The sequence below is a fragment of the Schistocerca piceifrons genome, chromosome X (genome assembly GCF_021461385.2).
Source record: "Schistocerca piceifrons isolate TAMUIC-IGC-003096 chromosome X, iqSchPice1.1, whole genome shotgun sequence".
Taxonomy (NCBI): domain Eukaryota; kingdom Metazoa; phylum Arthropoda; class Insecta; order Orthoptera; family Acrididae; genus Schistocerca; species Schistocerca piceifrons.
Genome location: NC_060149.1, coordinates 61,976,194 through 61,991,158, shown reverse-complemented (window position 1 = coordinate 61,991,158; position 14,965 = coordinate 61,976,194). Strand labels below are relative to the sequence as shown.

At 40.4% G+C, this 14,965-nt stretch overlaps 1 protein-coding gene across 1 annotated transcript in view; it reads left to right on the top strand.

Moving 5' to 3' along the window:
• Nucleotides 1–14,965, top strand: part of LOC124723063 (ATP-dependent helicase brm-like) — a 256,556-nt gene that overhangs the window by 127,259 nt on the left and 114,332 nt on the right. Inside the window, exon 16 of the mRNA XM_047248240.1 lies at nucleotides 8,430–8,672. Coding sequence (XP_047104196.1) covers nucleotides 8,430–8,672 — 243 coding nt within the window. The remainder of the gene's footprint in view (nucleotides 1–8,429; nucleotides 8,673–14,965) is intronic.

Below are 14,965 nucleotides of genomic sequence, written 5' to 3'. Positions count from 1 at the left end.
ACTACACGTATTTCATTGACATACCTCTTGTAGTTCACTATTTTCTGCGTGTCTTGAAAATGCTCATCAAACAATCTGATTATGAGATAATTAGTAAATATGGTTGCAGTAGTGCTTGTGAATGAGAGCTTGTATTCGTATAAGTTTTCCATAAATATTATGACGAGTTGTCATGTAATATTAGTCATACTTAAAGTTGATTCACATTGGGTGTCACGGAATAGAGTGTGAAAACATTCCACAATGAATTTCAAATGACAGCATTCACACAGATTACCAGTGATACAGAATGGGATGGAACAAAATGGAAGGCCAACATCAGGGATTCTCGGGAAGAAAATTTTGATCGTTTAACATTGATTCTGTATAGCACAGTTTTCAGGTTGACTTGAAAATAGCCTGATATGAAGGTAAAATTGGTTAATAAAGTTCTTATTGCCAACTGGAGCAGTTTTGCGGTAATTAATAAGGAAATTTTAACATTTAAATTGATCGTGAGAGATAGATATCTTGTGGTAAGATCAGATGTTCAACAAAAAAATGTTCAAATGTGTGTGAAATCTTATGGGACTTAACTGCTGTGGTCATCAGTCCCTAAGCTTACACACTACTTAACCTAAATTATCCTAAAGACGAACACACACACCCATGCCCGAGGGAGGACTCGAACCTCCGCCGGGACCAGCCACACAGTCCATGACTGCAGCGTCTTAGACCGCTCGGCTAATCCCGCGCGGCAAGATCAGATGTTAAACTACTCTCACTGCACATACTCATGTTACTCACTGGTGTGCAAAACTTACGGACAGAAGTAACTTCCACATTATATGTCACTGCGAAGTAAGATAGCTTGATGAAATTTGGACCATACATAGAAACCCTGTGTACTACAGAAGATAACTTTAAGAAGTATGCAATGAGACAAACAGAAATTACATTTTTATTCAATGACAGCAGTTACACTGAAGTCACCATGATTTCTGATGGTCCCTTGAATGTTACAAAAGATGGGACTAGGTTCTTGAGGCTGTGATTACTGCATGCAGCAATGCATGCTCTGTGGTGTGCTCCCATGCTGGCCACAAGGTTGGTCTTCCCAACACATCCCACATATGCTCAGTGGAATTTGTTGGTGTTGGGCCAGGGGGAGGAGGGAGTTTCTGGGCAAGTTAGACCGTTAGCCAAATGTCTTCTCATTCCAAGAGCTCATCCACCAGTGCAGTTCAATGTGGTCACACATTGTCATCCATTAAAATGAAGTCAGGGCTGAATGCACCCCTGCAAGGACACACACAGAGAAGATGTACACTGTCACAGTAACATTGACCAATGAATTTATCTGTCTGTAATGACCATGATTTTGACAGGACATTAAAACCTAATCTTCTTTCCTTTCTTGTGCTGGGCGTACCATGTTAAAAGGTTTGAAGGTCAGTAATCCCATGCAACATTATGCCTCCAGACATTATAACACCTGGCCCACCAAAATGATTATGTTTGACAATGTTCCTGGGTGCATTACATATTGTCATATGACGAAATGTGTGAACACGTAATGCACACAGGATCATAATTGAACGTGATCATTTTGATGATTCAATGGTTAGGATGTGGTGAAGAATAATGTTGCATGGGCGCACTGACCTCCAAATCTTTTAACGTGGCACACTCATCAGTTAACATCATTGCGACAGTGTACTTCTTCCCAATATGCCTTCAGCCCTGACATCATTTGTATGCATCACAATGCATGACGACATTGAACAACACAGGTGTAGGGGCTCATAGGACGAGACAGCATTTGGCAAATAAACTAGCCTGCTCATTCTCCCAACTTAAATCACATTGAGCACGTGTTACATGCATTGGGGAGATATATTGCAGCGCATTCACATGCATGAACGATCATCCAACAGTTTCCATCTGTGCTGGTGGAGGAATGAATACTTACCACAAGAATTCCTTATCTACCTTGTCATCAGCATGGAAGTACATTGCAGAGCATGCATTGCCATCTGTGATGATCACACACCCTATAAAGAACCAAGTGCTACCTTTTGTAAAGTCGTGGGAAAATTCTGTGCTATACCGTAGCAGTTCTTCCTTTTGTTTGGTCTAAGTTTTGTTGACCTATGTTATTTGGCAGTGACATATCATGCAAAAGCTACTTCTGTCATTTAGTGTTGCAAACAGGTTCAGTAGTAAGTATTGTGCTTCCGAATCCTTTTTTTTACAAATTGCAGAAGGTGCATGAAGATTTGGATATTTTTCCTATTTTTTTCCTATGATTTTTCTTCCACAAAAGAGGCCAAATACATGAACAATGAAGAAGCCTGAACAATGCATAAATAAGAATATAAACAGATAAAGCAATTTACTTGTGAAGGAAATAATAACTTATTGGTTAATCACTAGTTAATTACAGTTATTAGAAGGTATATTACATACAAAATAAGTACAAAATGTTTAATTTGGTATCTTATAATGACAATTTTACTGCTCAAAATGTTACTGAAAAAGAATTTGTAATTTATGTTGCTCACTAGTTACAAATTATAGTTATTATAATCTCAAGAGTAATTTATGCACAATGTGAGTAGAATTTTCTGCTTTAGATAGTATTATTACAATCTAAGCATGAGTCTTTCACAATCACACAGGGATTTTTCTTCAGATTCTCCATTTTCCGCATTTGCTACCTGAAAGTCTGGGTTTACATCACTGTCATTTGTACACACAATGTTATATGTTTCAAGAAAATCTTCCTCTTCACTAAATTCTCCAAAGTTTGTGTCATTAGCAGCTTCTTCAAGCAAATCACCCAGACTGTTAGTGTCAAAATCAAACTCAGCACCATCCCAGTTGTGCTAATTTCAGTAGCAAAAGATGAAATTAGAGCTGAAAAGGGGCAATTTGATACACAGTAACACTCTCTTAACTATGATTGTGTGATATATCACCTAAAATGCCACCCTAAGATAAATTCTAAGGAATAAAACAGTTATGCCGAATATTAAAAAACAAGCACATCATTACTACCCATTTGTAATAGTTATGACAAAAGCACCAGGGTCTGCAAACTACTGGAGTTGGGTAGTAAATAATTCAGCCATTGTTAACGGTGAAGTTTCTTGTGAAAGTACTGAAGAGCACATGTCGCCCATCTGTCCAGATTCAGAGGAACCACAAAGAGATTCCAACTACAATCGTAAATTTTATGAGGATTTAGTAATGTAGGGTTAAAAATGGACTATGCACGCCTTCAAAATTACAAGAATGTAAATCAATGAAAAACATTTTTAATTAAAATTGTTTTAAGGGGGCCCGTATTGTAGAAGAGAGATACTGTTCTTCATTGTTTCTTGACCCTCTTACAAGGGAACCTCCCCATCGCACCCTCCTCAGATTTAGTTATAAATTGGCACAGTGGATAGGCCTTGAAAAACTGAACACAGATCGATCGAGAAAACAGGAAGAAGTTGTGTGGAACTATGAAAAAATAAGCAAAATATACAAACTGAGTAGTCCATGAGCAAAATAGGCAATATCAAGGACAGTGTAAGGCCAGGCGCGCCGTGGTCCCGTGGTTAGCGTGACAAGCTGCGGAACGAGAAGTCCTTGGTTCAAGTCTTCCCTCGAGTGAAAACTTTGACCTTTTTATTTTCAGTTTATGTGACAAACTCTTATGTTTTCATTACTTTTTTGGGAGTGATTATCACATCCACAAGAAAACCTAAATCGGGCAAGGCAGAAGAATCTTTTTACCCATTCGCAATGTGTACTAGTTAGGTGGGTCGATAACATATTCCTGTCATGTGATGCACATGCTGTCACCAGTGTCGTATAGAATATATCAGACGTGTTTTCCTGTGGAGGAATCGGTTGACCTATGACATTGCGATCAAATGTTTTCGGTTCCTATTAGAGGCACATCCTTTCATCAACTAATCGCATGGTTTTGTGGTGCGGTTGTAAAACACAGACACTAAACTTATTACAGTGAACAGAGACGTCAATAAACGAACGGACAGATCCTAACTTTGCGAAAATAAAGAAAGTAAAATTTTCAGTCGAGGGAAGATTTGAACTACAGACCTGTCGTTCCGCAGTTGCTCACGCTAACCACGGGACCACGGCGCTCCTGACTTCACATTGTCCTTAATATTGCCTATCTTGCACATAGACTACTCAGTTTGAATATATTGTTTATTTTTTCATAGTTCCACACAACTACTTCCTGTTTTCTCGATTGATCTGTGTTCAGTTTTTCAAGGCGTATCCACTGTGCCAACTTATAACTAAATCTGAGGGGGGTGCTATGGGGAGGTTCCCTTGTTAGAAAGAAAACGACATAAAAGAATTAGCAGAAAGGCATGATGTAAATATTGTATGAACATCATTTTGAAATGTCTGACATCATCATCTTTCTTCTTTCACAACTCAGGAATATGGAAACTTAAGAGCTTTCATCAAAAACATCCTTTATTAATTTTTTTCACATTAAAAAATTGTACTATCATTGCTAATCCATTAATTCTGATATTATATTTGGATTTATTGTGTCATGGATGGTATCTCGTAACTTCAGTTTCACCGTTTGGTACTGGGCTAACCGAAGTGGTGGTGGAGGTGTTAAGGTTCTGTCAATGGTGAACACAGCTGCATTTGATGGTGATACTCTTTTCCATTCTATTCTATTGACATCCAGTGTGAATTAACCATTATACTGTGTCCAGCTGCTATTAATTTGTTTTGAGATACTTGTATGTTTTTATATTCAGTCTAATTAATGGTCTAGGGGCCAAAACTAGTTGTTACTATGAATACATTGGTATAAAGTTGGATCTGGTATATATTCATATTGATTTTTAATAACTGCAGATATCCTATGTGCAAGAGGATGAGTATCATGAACCAAATAATGTTTTATAAAAGTTTTCGTCTTGCAGAGCACAAAATGTGATTCAGTAATTTTGCATGTTGTCCAGAGTCATTTAATTGCTTTTAGATGAGACTTTGTAAGCCGTGCGTCATGATTTCTGAGAATATGAATCAAGGAATCAGCGTATGGCAGGAAGAACTGGCACTTCTGACTGTTCCAACACAGATTTGCCTGCTGCAGTAGTGGGAAAACGTTTTACAAGTTGCGAGATAATTCACACAATGGAATATGTCATATAGATGATGATCTGTAACTTGTTGAAAAAAAAATGGCAACTGCTCTGACAATGCTGAAAGGCAGCCTGCAGTATTGGTACAATATGAATTCAGTGTTGGTTCTTGTATGCTTCGGTGAGTCAAGGTTATAGCTGAAAATATTATTCTGCTAGATCAAACATTGTGAAGTGTTGATTGACTGCCGTACCGAAAGCTGTATTGGCAGTGGGGTATGAATTGATGATGGACTGTGTACTGACTGTAGTCTTGAAGTGGGTCTGAATGTGCAGTTTTAAACGCATTTTTGACCTCCACATTTTATTTTTACTTGATGACCTGTTTTGTGGACAAACCAACGGTGTGGCCATGAGAGGTCCTTGTCCCACATTGTCACTCAACTTTTTTATGGGAGGATATTCAAGACCAAGTCCTTGAGTCTACAGTTATAAAACCTTGCTTTATCAGGTACATGGAACATTAAGACTTCTGGTTTTTAGAAAATCTTATAATACTGATTTGAACCTGCATGCTGACAGTTGCCACTACGTGGTCCATTGTATAGGGGGTTACACATCATTAATCCACCGTTCATGCTTACGTGCTGGGCAAGGGTTCATAGAACCACTTTTGGACTATTTCTTGATTGAACCACTTAAGAATAGCACATGGTAAGAACAAACATCTAAATATTTCGATGCAGGATGTGATTTATTCTATTCAATGAGAACAGTCATTTCTTATTATATAGGTGGGAGTCAACAAAATATTTTGGCATTAGAAGGAGAAAGTTGTTGATTGAAATATTGGGAAAAGATCTCACCATAACAGATAATTACACACATCAAAAAAAGTTTTCCATCACCCCATTTCCCAGAACTCCTGAAGATAGACGTTGCCTGTGGATATTTTATCACAGACACAGTCCCTTTGAAAGTTTAGAGATGTCACTAAACCTGCCCAAAGATGTAAATAACCATGCATGAGGAGCACCTATTAGACAGAGGGTGTGCGACAGCCGATCACTTCCAGTCATTCCACCAGGAAGGACGTACACAGCTCGTGTTGTCTGTAGTTCAACCACACCTAGACGGTCAATACCGCGGTTCGATCGTGTCTGCAATTTTAGTTTGTGCCAAGAAGGGCTCTCAACAAGGGAGGTGTCCAGGCCTCTCGGAGTGAACCAAAGCGATGTTGTTCGGATATGGAGGAGATACAGAGAGACAGGAACTGTCGATGACATGCCTCGCTCAGGTTGCCCAAGGGCTACTACTCCAGTGGCTGACCTCTGCCTATGGGTTATGGCTCGGAGGAACCCTGACAGCAGCACCACCGTGTTGAATAATGTTTTTAATTCAGACACAGGATGTTACGTTACGACTAAAACTGTGTGCAATAGGCTGCATGATGCGCAGCTTCACTCCCGACGTTCATGGCGAGGTCCATCTTTGCAACCATGACACCATGCAGTGCGGTACAGATGGGCTCAACAACATTCTAAATGGACCACTTGGTATTGGCGTCATTCTCTCTTCACCGATGAGTGTTGCATATGCCTTCAACCAGACAATCGTCGGAGATATGTTTGGAGGCAACCCTGTCAGGCTGGGGAGGTATCTATCGAAATATTGGTTAGACTTTTATGAGTATGTCAGACTTGAATACTGAAGCCAAGAACATACATATGTAGCTTAGATGCATCAGAAGAATACTCAACTTGTAATAGGCACAGCAAGATAAAAAAAAAAAAAAAAAAAAAATCACAATTCATCAGTTGATCGTGCTGGTTATGGCTCATCTTGTATACATTAGCAATTTACATATTGAATACACATGGAAAGTTTTGAAATGTGGTCTTAATTTGATAGTTCACAGTATAGCCTCTTATGGATGAGGAAGGAGGTCTTTCAGATTTTTTAAGTCTAGATCATTCTGTTTCTGTATCTACTGGTTTCTTTACCAATTCAGGAAAATGCAATTTTAGCAGTTTTCTTGGGAAATAACCCTCATAGAAGGTTCATCAGTCGTCTATATTGAGATTCATTGTGTGAGAACATTTGTTTGTGTAGGATTTCTCCTTTAATTTTGTCCGCAGCTCATGGTCTAGTGACTGGTGTTGCTGCCTCTGGATCCCACGGGGTCCTGCATTTGATTCCCGGCCAGGTCGAGGATTTTCTCTGCCCGGGGACTGGGTGTTTGTGTTGTCCTCATAATTTTATCATCATCATCATCATCATCATTAATGACGGTGGCTAGATTTGACTGTGTAAAAATTGGAGTGTGTGCGCATGAGTTGGAGTGTGTGCGCAGATCATCATCATCATCATCATCGTCATACTTTCATTTTCTCACATAGCTCACAGAACATAACCATCTCTCACGACCTCAGAGCATGTTAATACAATATTGTTACTGAGAGTTGTCGTGTACGACACTGACTCTTAGTATCTCAGTGTCCTGTACAGCAGAAGAACCCACCAGTGGCCTGTGATTTGCTGATCTCATTATGAAGTGTGTTCTTTGTTTGCTTTTAAGAAGGTAGCAGTAGGTTTTTCTATTATTATTTATGTTGTCACAAGGCAAACGTGATGTGCATTTGTTCCACTATTGTCCTGTGGCATCATTCTCCATTTTTTCATTTAGGCAGTGTACGCCATCCGTCCATAAATTTGCAAGACTAATTTTATTCTTAGCATATAAGCTTCATTGTTCAATCACCTATGGGAGCAGCTTGAACTAACAATTGTAAACAATAGACATGCATTCGACAAGTCAGTCAGGAGCAGCCAGTGTTCAATTGTAGATGTGTGGCTGTAATGTGTGAGCTATATTGTCACAAATCGCTATGGAGCAATGTCTCTAAATAAAGTATTCAAGGCATTTTTCGGACTGTTTTTGAGAAAAGAAAATTGTGCACAAAGCTTGTCCTGCACATCTTGACAACTTACTAAAATGATGACCCATGGGCACCTGCTGTGACTTGATTGAAATGAAAACTGTGGACAGTGCGTGTGCCCCCATGGTTGTTTTCAGGTTGGGAGGGGTGGGGTACAGGGGTTTCTGTTCCTCCTGATGGTAACCTTATCTACAGAGCTCGCACATGATTTACACATCAGAAACTGAGGAAGGTGAGTGAGATAGCATAGTGTATTGTCCATTTTCTTTTGCTATTGGTCTGTAAAATTAGAAAGTACTACAAGTTATAACAAGAAGTCTTCTTTGTCATCTGGAAGTGTTATATAATTGATTTTATTATTTGTGATTTTTGTTTTTAGTTTCGGTGGAGGTTTATGATTATTGATGAGGGTCATCGCATGAAGAATCATCATTGCAAATTGACTCAGATTTTGAATGCGCATTATAATGCACCACACAGACTCCTACTGACAGGAACACCTTTGCAAAATAAGCTGCCAGAATTGTGGGCATTGCTTAATTTCTTGCTGCCATCTATTTTCAAGTCTGTGAGCACATTTGAGCAGTGGTTCAATGCACCATTTGCTCTAACTGGTGAAAAGGTAAGTAGTTTTCAAGATGTGATTTACCTTACAAATTTTGAAAGTTAACATTTTTATATCACACTAGCGAACCTAGAATGCTTTGCAATTGCTGATTATGTGTGGGAATTGGATATATGTCCTAATCTCCTACTGCCCCCTTACTCGGTCTATCACTTTATCCTCCCCCACTTTCTTTGTCTATCTCCTTACCCTCCCTCCTCTTTGCTTGTCCATCTCCTTACCCTCCCTCCTCTTTGCTTGTCCATCTCCTTACCCTCCCTCCTCTTTGCTTGTCCATCTCCTTACGCTCCCTCCTCTTTCTTTGTCCATATCCTTACGCTCCCTCCTCTTTCTTTGTCCATATCCTTACACTCCCTCCTCTTTCTTTGTCCATATCCTTACGCTCCCTCCTCTTTCTTTGTCCATATCCTTACGCTCCCTCCTCTTTCTTTGTCCATATCCTTCTGCTCCCCCCTCCTTCTTTGTCCATCACCTCCTCTCCCCACTCTTTGTCCATCACCTCCTCTCCCCACTCTTTGTCCATTTCCTCCTCCCCTGTATCTCTCTCCACCTACTCCTCCAACCTTTCTCTATTTCCTTCTGCCCTCTATCTGTATCCATTTCCTTGTTTATTATTACTTCCAATGAATCCTTGATTGGTAACTGAAGTAGCTTAAAATGAATAGGTAAATTGGTTCAGATAATTGATGTATGGGATATGGGAGACATCAGCTGCTAGATCTGTGTGGATAGTAGCTTCATTGACAGTATTTCACATAGTTTTAATCTGCAAATTGATGTAATTACAAAGTCTGACGATTCAGATTCCATAGTAGTATTCTAATCATAAGCTGATAAGTCATAAATACAACATTCCTGTTCTCTGTGAAAACCACCAAAACTGCACATATTTACGGCTTAGCATTTTTCTTTCTTGAGGGGATGTTTTAACAGAAAACTTGTACATGGTTGTTTAAAAAAAAATATGTGATCTTTCTTTGTCTGAATATTAATTAGAATGCTGTGAAGTAGCGTGTAAAAATTTGAAGTAAATGGGTAGAGATTTTTTCTGATGACCTTTCCCCTTTATATAGTGGATACAGTTGTACACTAATAAAACCGTAAAACTGCAGGGGTGGATTCCTACCTGGTAACGGAGGGAAAAAGGTCCTATGAACATGTGTCCAAAAATGGACTATGTGTATGCAATGACAACATATTGTCTCGGAGCATGGCACAGAATTGCATCACCTCCACGTCACTACAGATGTTCAAAGCGGCTTCCATGGTATCGGTTGTCCTGCAGGGTACACATAATCATACTTTAGTTTACACCATGATGGTGGGCAACTTGTCTGGAGCTTGTGCTAAGGTTTGTCTCAATATTATGTAGAACCCGGTCCTCCAGAATGTGGTGTATGTGCAATCCACTGCCTCCCTGCACATTCATCTGTCTGAAACGGCCCATGATCACACAAACACCCAAAAAGGGCTTGAAATGTTGTGTGATGTGGTTGATGTCTGTAAGGGTATTTGTTTTGATGTCTACATCTACATCTACATTTATACTCCGCAAGCCACCCAACAGTGTGTGGCGGAGGACACTTTACGTGCCACTGTCATTACCTCCCTTTGCTGTTCCAGTCGCGTATGGTTCGCGGGAAGAACGACTGTCTGAAAGCCTCCGTGCACGCTCGAATCTCTCTAATTTTAGATTCGTGATCTCCTCGGGAGGTATAAGTAGGGGGAAGCAATATATTCGATATCTCATCCAGAAGCGCACCCTCTCGAAACCTGGCGAGCAAGCTACACTGCGATGCAGAGCGCCTCTCTTGCAGAGTCTGCGACTTGAGTTTGCTAAACATCTCCGTAACGCTATCACGCTTACCAAATAACCCTGTGACGATACGCGCCGCTCTTCTTTGGATCTTCTCTATCGCCTCCGTCAACCCGATCTGGTATGGATCCCACACTGATGGGCAATACTCAAGTACAGGTTGAACGAGTGTTTTGTAAGCCACCTCCTTTGTTGATGGACTACGTTTTCTAAGGACTCTCCCAATGAATCTCAACCTGGTACCCGCCTTACCAACAATTAATTTTATATGATCATTCCACTTCAAATCGTTCTGCACGCATACTCCCAGATATTTTACAGAAGTAACTGCTACCGGTGTTTGCTCCACTATCATATAATCATACAATAAAGGATCCTTCTTTCTATGTATTCGCAATACATTACATTTGTCTATGTTAAGGGTCAGTTGCCACTCCCTGCACCAAGTGTCTATCCGCTGCAGATCTTCCTGCATTTCGCTGCAATTTTCTAATGCTGCAACTTCTCTGTATACTACAGCATCATCTGCGAAAAGCCGCATGGAACTTCCGACACTATCTACTAGGTCATTTATATATATATTGTGAAAAGCAATGGTCCCATAACACTCCCCTGTGGCACGCCAGAGGTTACTTTGTCTGTAGACGTCTCTCCATTGATAACAACATGCTGTGTTCTGTTTGCTAAAAATTCTTCAATCCAGCCACACAGCTGGTCTGATATTCCGTAGGCTCTTCTTTGTTTATCAGGTGACAGTGCGGAACTGTATCGAACGCCTTCTGGAAGTCAAGGAAAATAGTATCTATGTGGGAGCCTGTATCTAATATTTTCTGGGTCTCAGTAGGTTGATTCCTACAGAGTAGATTCTGGGTTTCCAGAAATGACATGATATATGAGCAAAAAACATGTCCTAAAATTCTACAACAGATCAATGTCAGAGATATAGGCATATAGTTTTGCGCATCTGCTCGACGACCCTTCTTGAAAACTGGGACTACCTGTGCTCTTTTCCAATCATTTGGAACCTTCTGTTCCTCTAGAGACTTGCGATACACGGCTGTTAGAAGGGGGACAAGTTCTTTCGCGTACTCTGTGTAGAATCGAATTGGTATCCCGTCAGGTCCAGTGGACTTTCCTCTGTTGAGTGATTCCAGTTGCTTTTCTATTCCTTGGACACTTATTTCGATGTCAGCCATTTTTTCATTTTTGCGAGGATTTAGAGAAGGAACTGCAGTGCGGTCTTCCTCTGTGAAACAGCTTTGGAAAAAAGTGTTTAGTATTTCAGCTTTACACGTGTCATCCTCTGTTTCAATGCCATCATCATCCCGGAGTGTCTGGATATGCTGTTTCGAGCCACTTACTGATTTAACGTAAGACCAGAACTTCCTAGGATTTTCTGTCAAGTCAGTACATAGAATTTTACTTTCGAATTCACTGAACGCTTCACGCATAGCCCTCCTTACGTTAACGTTGACATCGTTTAGCTTCTGTTTGTCTGAGAGGTTTTGGCTGCGTTTAAACTTCGAGTGAAGCTCTCTTTGCTTTCACAGTAGTTTCCTAACTTTGTTGTTGAACCACGGTGGGTTTTTCCTGTCCCCCACAGTTTTACTCAGCACGTAGCTGTCTAAAATGCATTTTACGAGTGCCTTGAACTTTTTCCATGAACACTCAACATTGTGAGGGTATTCGTTTTGGTACAGTTGGCTCGACCGTTTCCATCTGCTTGGCTTTACACTAACACCATCTCGGCTTGTTCCCGACATGAATACTGGACCACTCTGCTGCTTACAGTACACTGTGTCAATCCCGCAGCCTACAACACACAAGGGGGACACGGCATGTAGTCAGAGGAACATTCATTCATCAGCACCATCTACCGTGGAAATGATGCATTTGTGGTCACATGTTTGTAGAAACTTTTTTTTTCCTCCAGTTTTGGTCAGGAATCCATCCCTTTAGTTTGCCGGTTTTATTAAAGGTGGCCCTGTATATTTATGTACAATGTCGTCTTCTTCTTCTTCTTCTTCTTCTTCTTCTTCTAGTGTTCAACCCTGAGGTTGGTTTGCAGCAGAGTCTGCCTTCCTCTTCATTTCCACATATGTGTTACATCCAACATCATTCATGACCTATTGCATGTTTGATATCCTTGGTTGCCCCCGCCAATTCCTTCGCTCAGTAGCTCCTCCTGCTATTGCTCCAATGATGTTGTTGTGTCTTAGGATGTGCCCTACAAGTTTCTCTCTTCTTGTTTGGTTGTGCCTCCACAGAGATCTGGTTTCCTGTACTCTTCTAGGCACCTCTTCATTTGTTACTTTGTCTCTCCAGCTGAACTTCATCATCCTTCTATAGCACCACATCTCCAGGGCCTCCAGCCATCTTCTCTCTTCTCTTTCCACTGTCCAAGTTTCACATCCACATTGGGCCACACTCCAAATGAAAACTTTCATGATACAGTTCCTTATTTTCAGACTTATGTTCTTGCTGGTGAGTAAGCTCCTCCTCAGATTAAATGCAATTTTGTCCTGTTGTAGTCTGCTCACAATTTCTTTCCTTCTTCTACCATCCCTTGTGATTTTGCATCCCAGGTAGGTAAATCCCCTTATCACTTCCAGGTCCACTCTTGCAATTTTCATTCTTAGATGTTCATATTCTGCTTCTGTACTGCATACCATCACTTTAGTCTTTTTCTAGTTTATTCTCATTCCACACTGATAGCATAGAATCCTTTTCATTGTCCTAAGGACTTCCTCTAGATGATCTTTTGTCTCTGTGACTATAGCGATATCATCTGCAAAACGCAGCATGTCTCTCTTCTGCCCATTAATTTTGATCCCCACCTCAGTAGTTTCTCGAACTTGGTCTATAGTTTCCTGGATGTAAGCATTGAATACAAGAGGAGAGAGAGCACATTCTTGTCTCACCCATTTTCTAATATTTGCTTCTTGTTCCTGGTGATAGTTCCTAATCACTGCCACATCATTCTTATAGAAACTGAGTATCGTGCAGATGTCATTGTACTTTATTCCACTTTTCCTCTGCACTATGAACATCTCTTGCCAGATAATGTTATCAAATGCCTTTTACAGGTCTACAAAGGCAATATAAGTTGTTTTATTTTTCCATAATTGCTTTTCGATTAGGAGTCTTAGTGCCAGAATCGCTGCTCTTGTTTCCAATCCCCTTCTGAAACCAAATTGATCTTCACTCAGCGTATCCTCCACCTTCTCTTCAATTCTCTTCAGTATTATTTTTATGAGAATTTTTGATGCATGTGATATTAGGCTTAAAGTTCGGTACTGTTCACATTTTGTAGCCACTGCCTTCTTTGGTATAGGAACAATGATTTCTGGTAGAGTGTAGGTATCTCCTGTGTTATAGATGGACCTAACAAGTTTAAGCAGCATCATTTTCATGCTGTCACCAGCTTTCTTTATTAGTTCTCCAGGGATGTCATCATTACCCATTGCTTTGTTGTCATGTAGTTCTTGTAGAGCTTTGTCAAATTATTCTTGCAGAATGTCATCTCCATTGTCATCTTCATCTACTTGCTCTTCTCTTCCTATTACTTCCTCCGAAAGAGGTGTTCTGGCATACAACTTCTCAATATATTCTTTCCATCTCTTCATTTATTCCAATTCGATGGAATGGCACTGCTGTTGGTGGGATTGATACTGGATGCTTTGGAGGTTATTGTGGCCTGTTCTCCCATTATTGGCATTCTTTACAATGGCTCCTGTGTGGAGTCTTCTTGAATGCCAGGTGGCTATATGTTGACATCTTGGAAATTTCAAGATGGCTGTGTGTAAGATAAGCGGAGATAACAAGCAACCATTTCCACCCCTTTTGTTCATAGTTCGTCTCTGGTTTTCAGCAGTGCTGGATCTTTTCTCTGTTCAGCAGCTGTATCATTCAATGCAGTGATGGCAGAGATTTCATCCACTCTGCTCAGTTTCTTGAAAGGTAGTTGGCATCCTTGTGTTTACGTCTGCTTTTGTATACCACTGTGTTGCTTCATTTCTGTAAACTTGGTGCCCGTCTCACCAGCTGACCCGATGGATTCTTCAGGATAGTCAGCCAGAATAAAGGTGGGAGTCGGTCACAACAGTGAATGGCTTGCCAGACGAATGACTGGAACATGTTGATGGCCCAAATAACTGCAAAGCACTCCTACTCAGTCATAAGGGTATTTCATCTCAGACTAGGTGAGTTCTCTGGAAGCATAAGCTGTCACCTTTCCAACACCATCCTGAATTTGGACCAGAACTGCATCTGTCTGGGAGTCAGTCATTCTTCTTGTGTCTTTTCTTTCTTTCTTTCTTTCTTTCTTTTTTTTCATCAATATCTGCCACCACATGATGAATTCCTTGGTGGTTGTTACATTCTTACCAAAAGAGCTGGGTACATGCCTTCTGCATCTTCGTTGATCAATTTTGAGCTTTTGTTGGCTTTGTCATATTTGGATTCGCAATTCGTT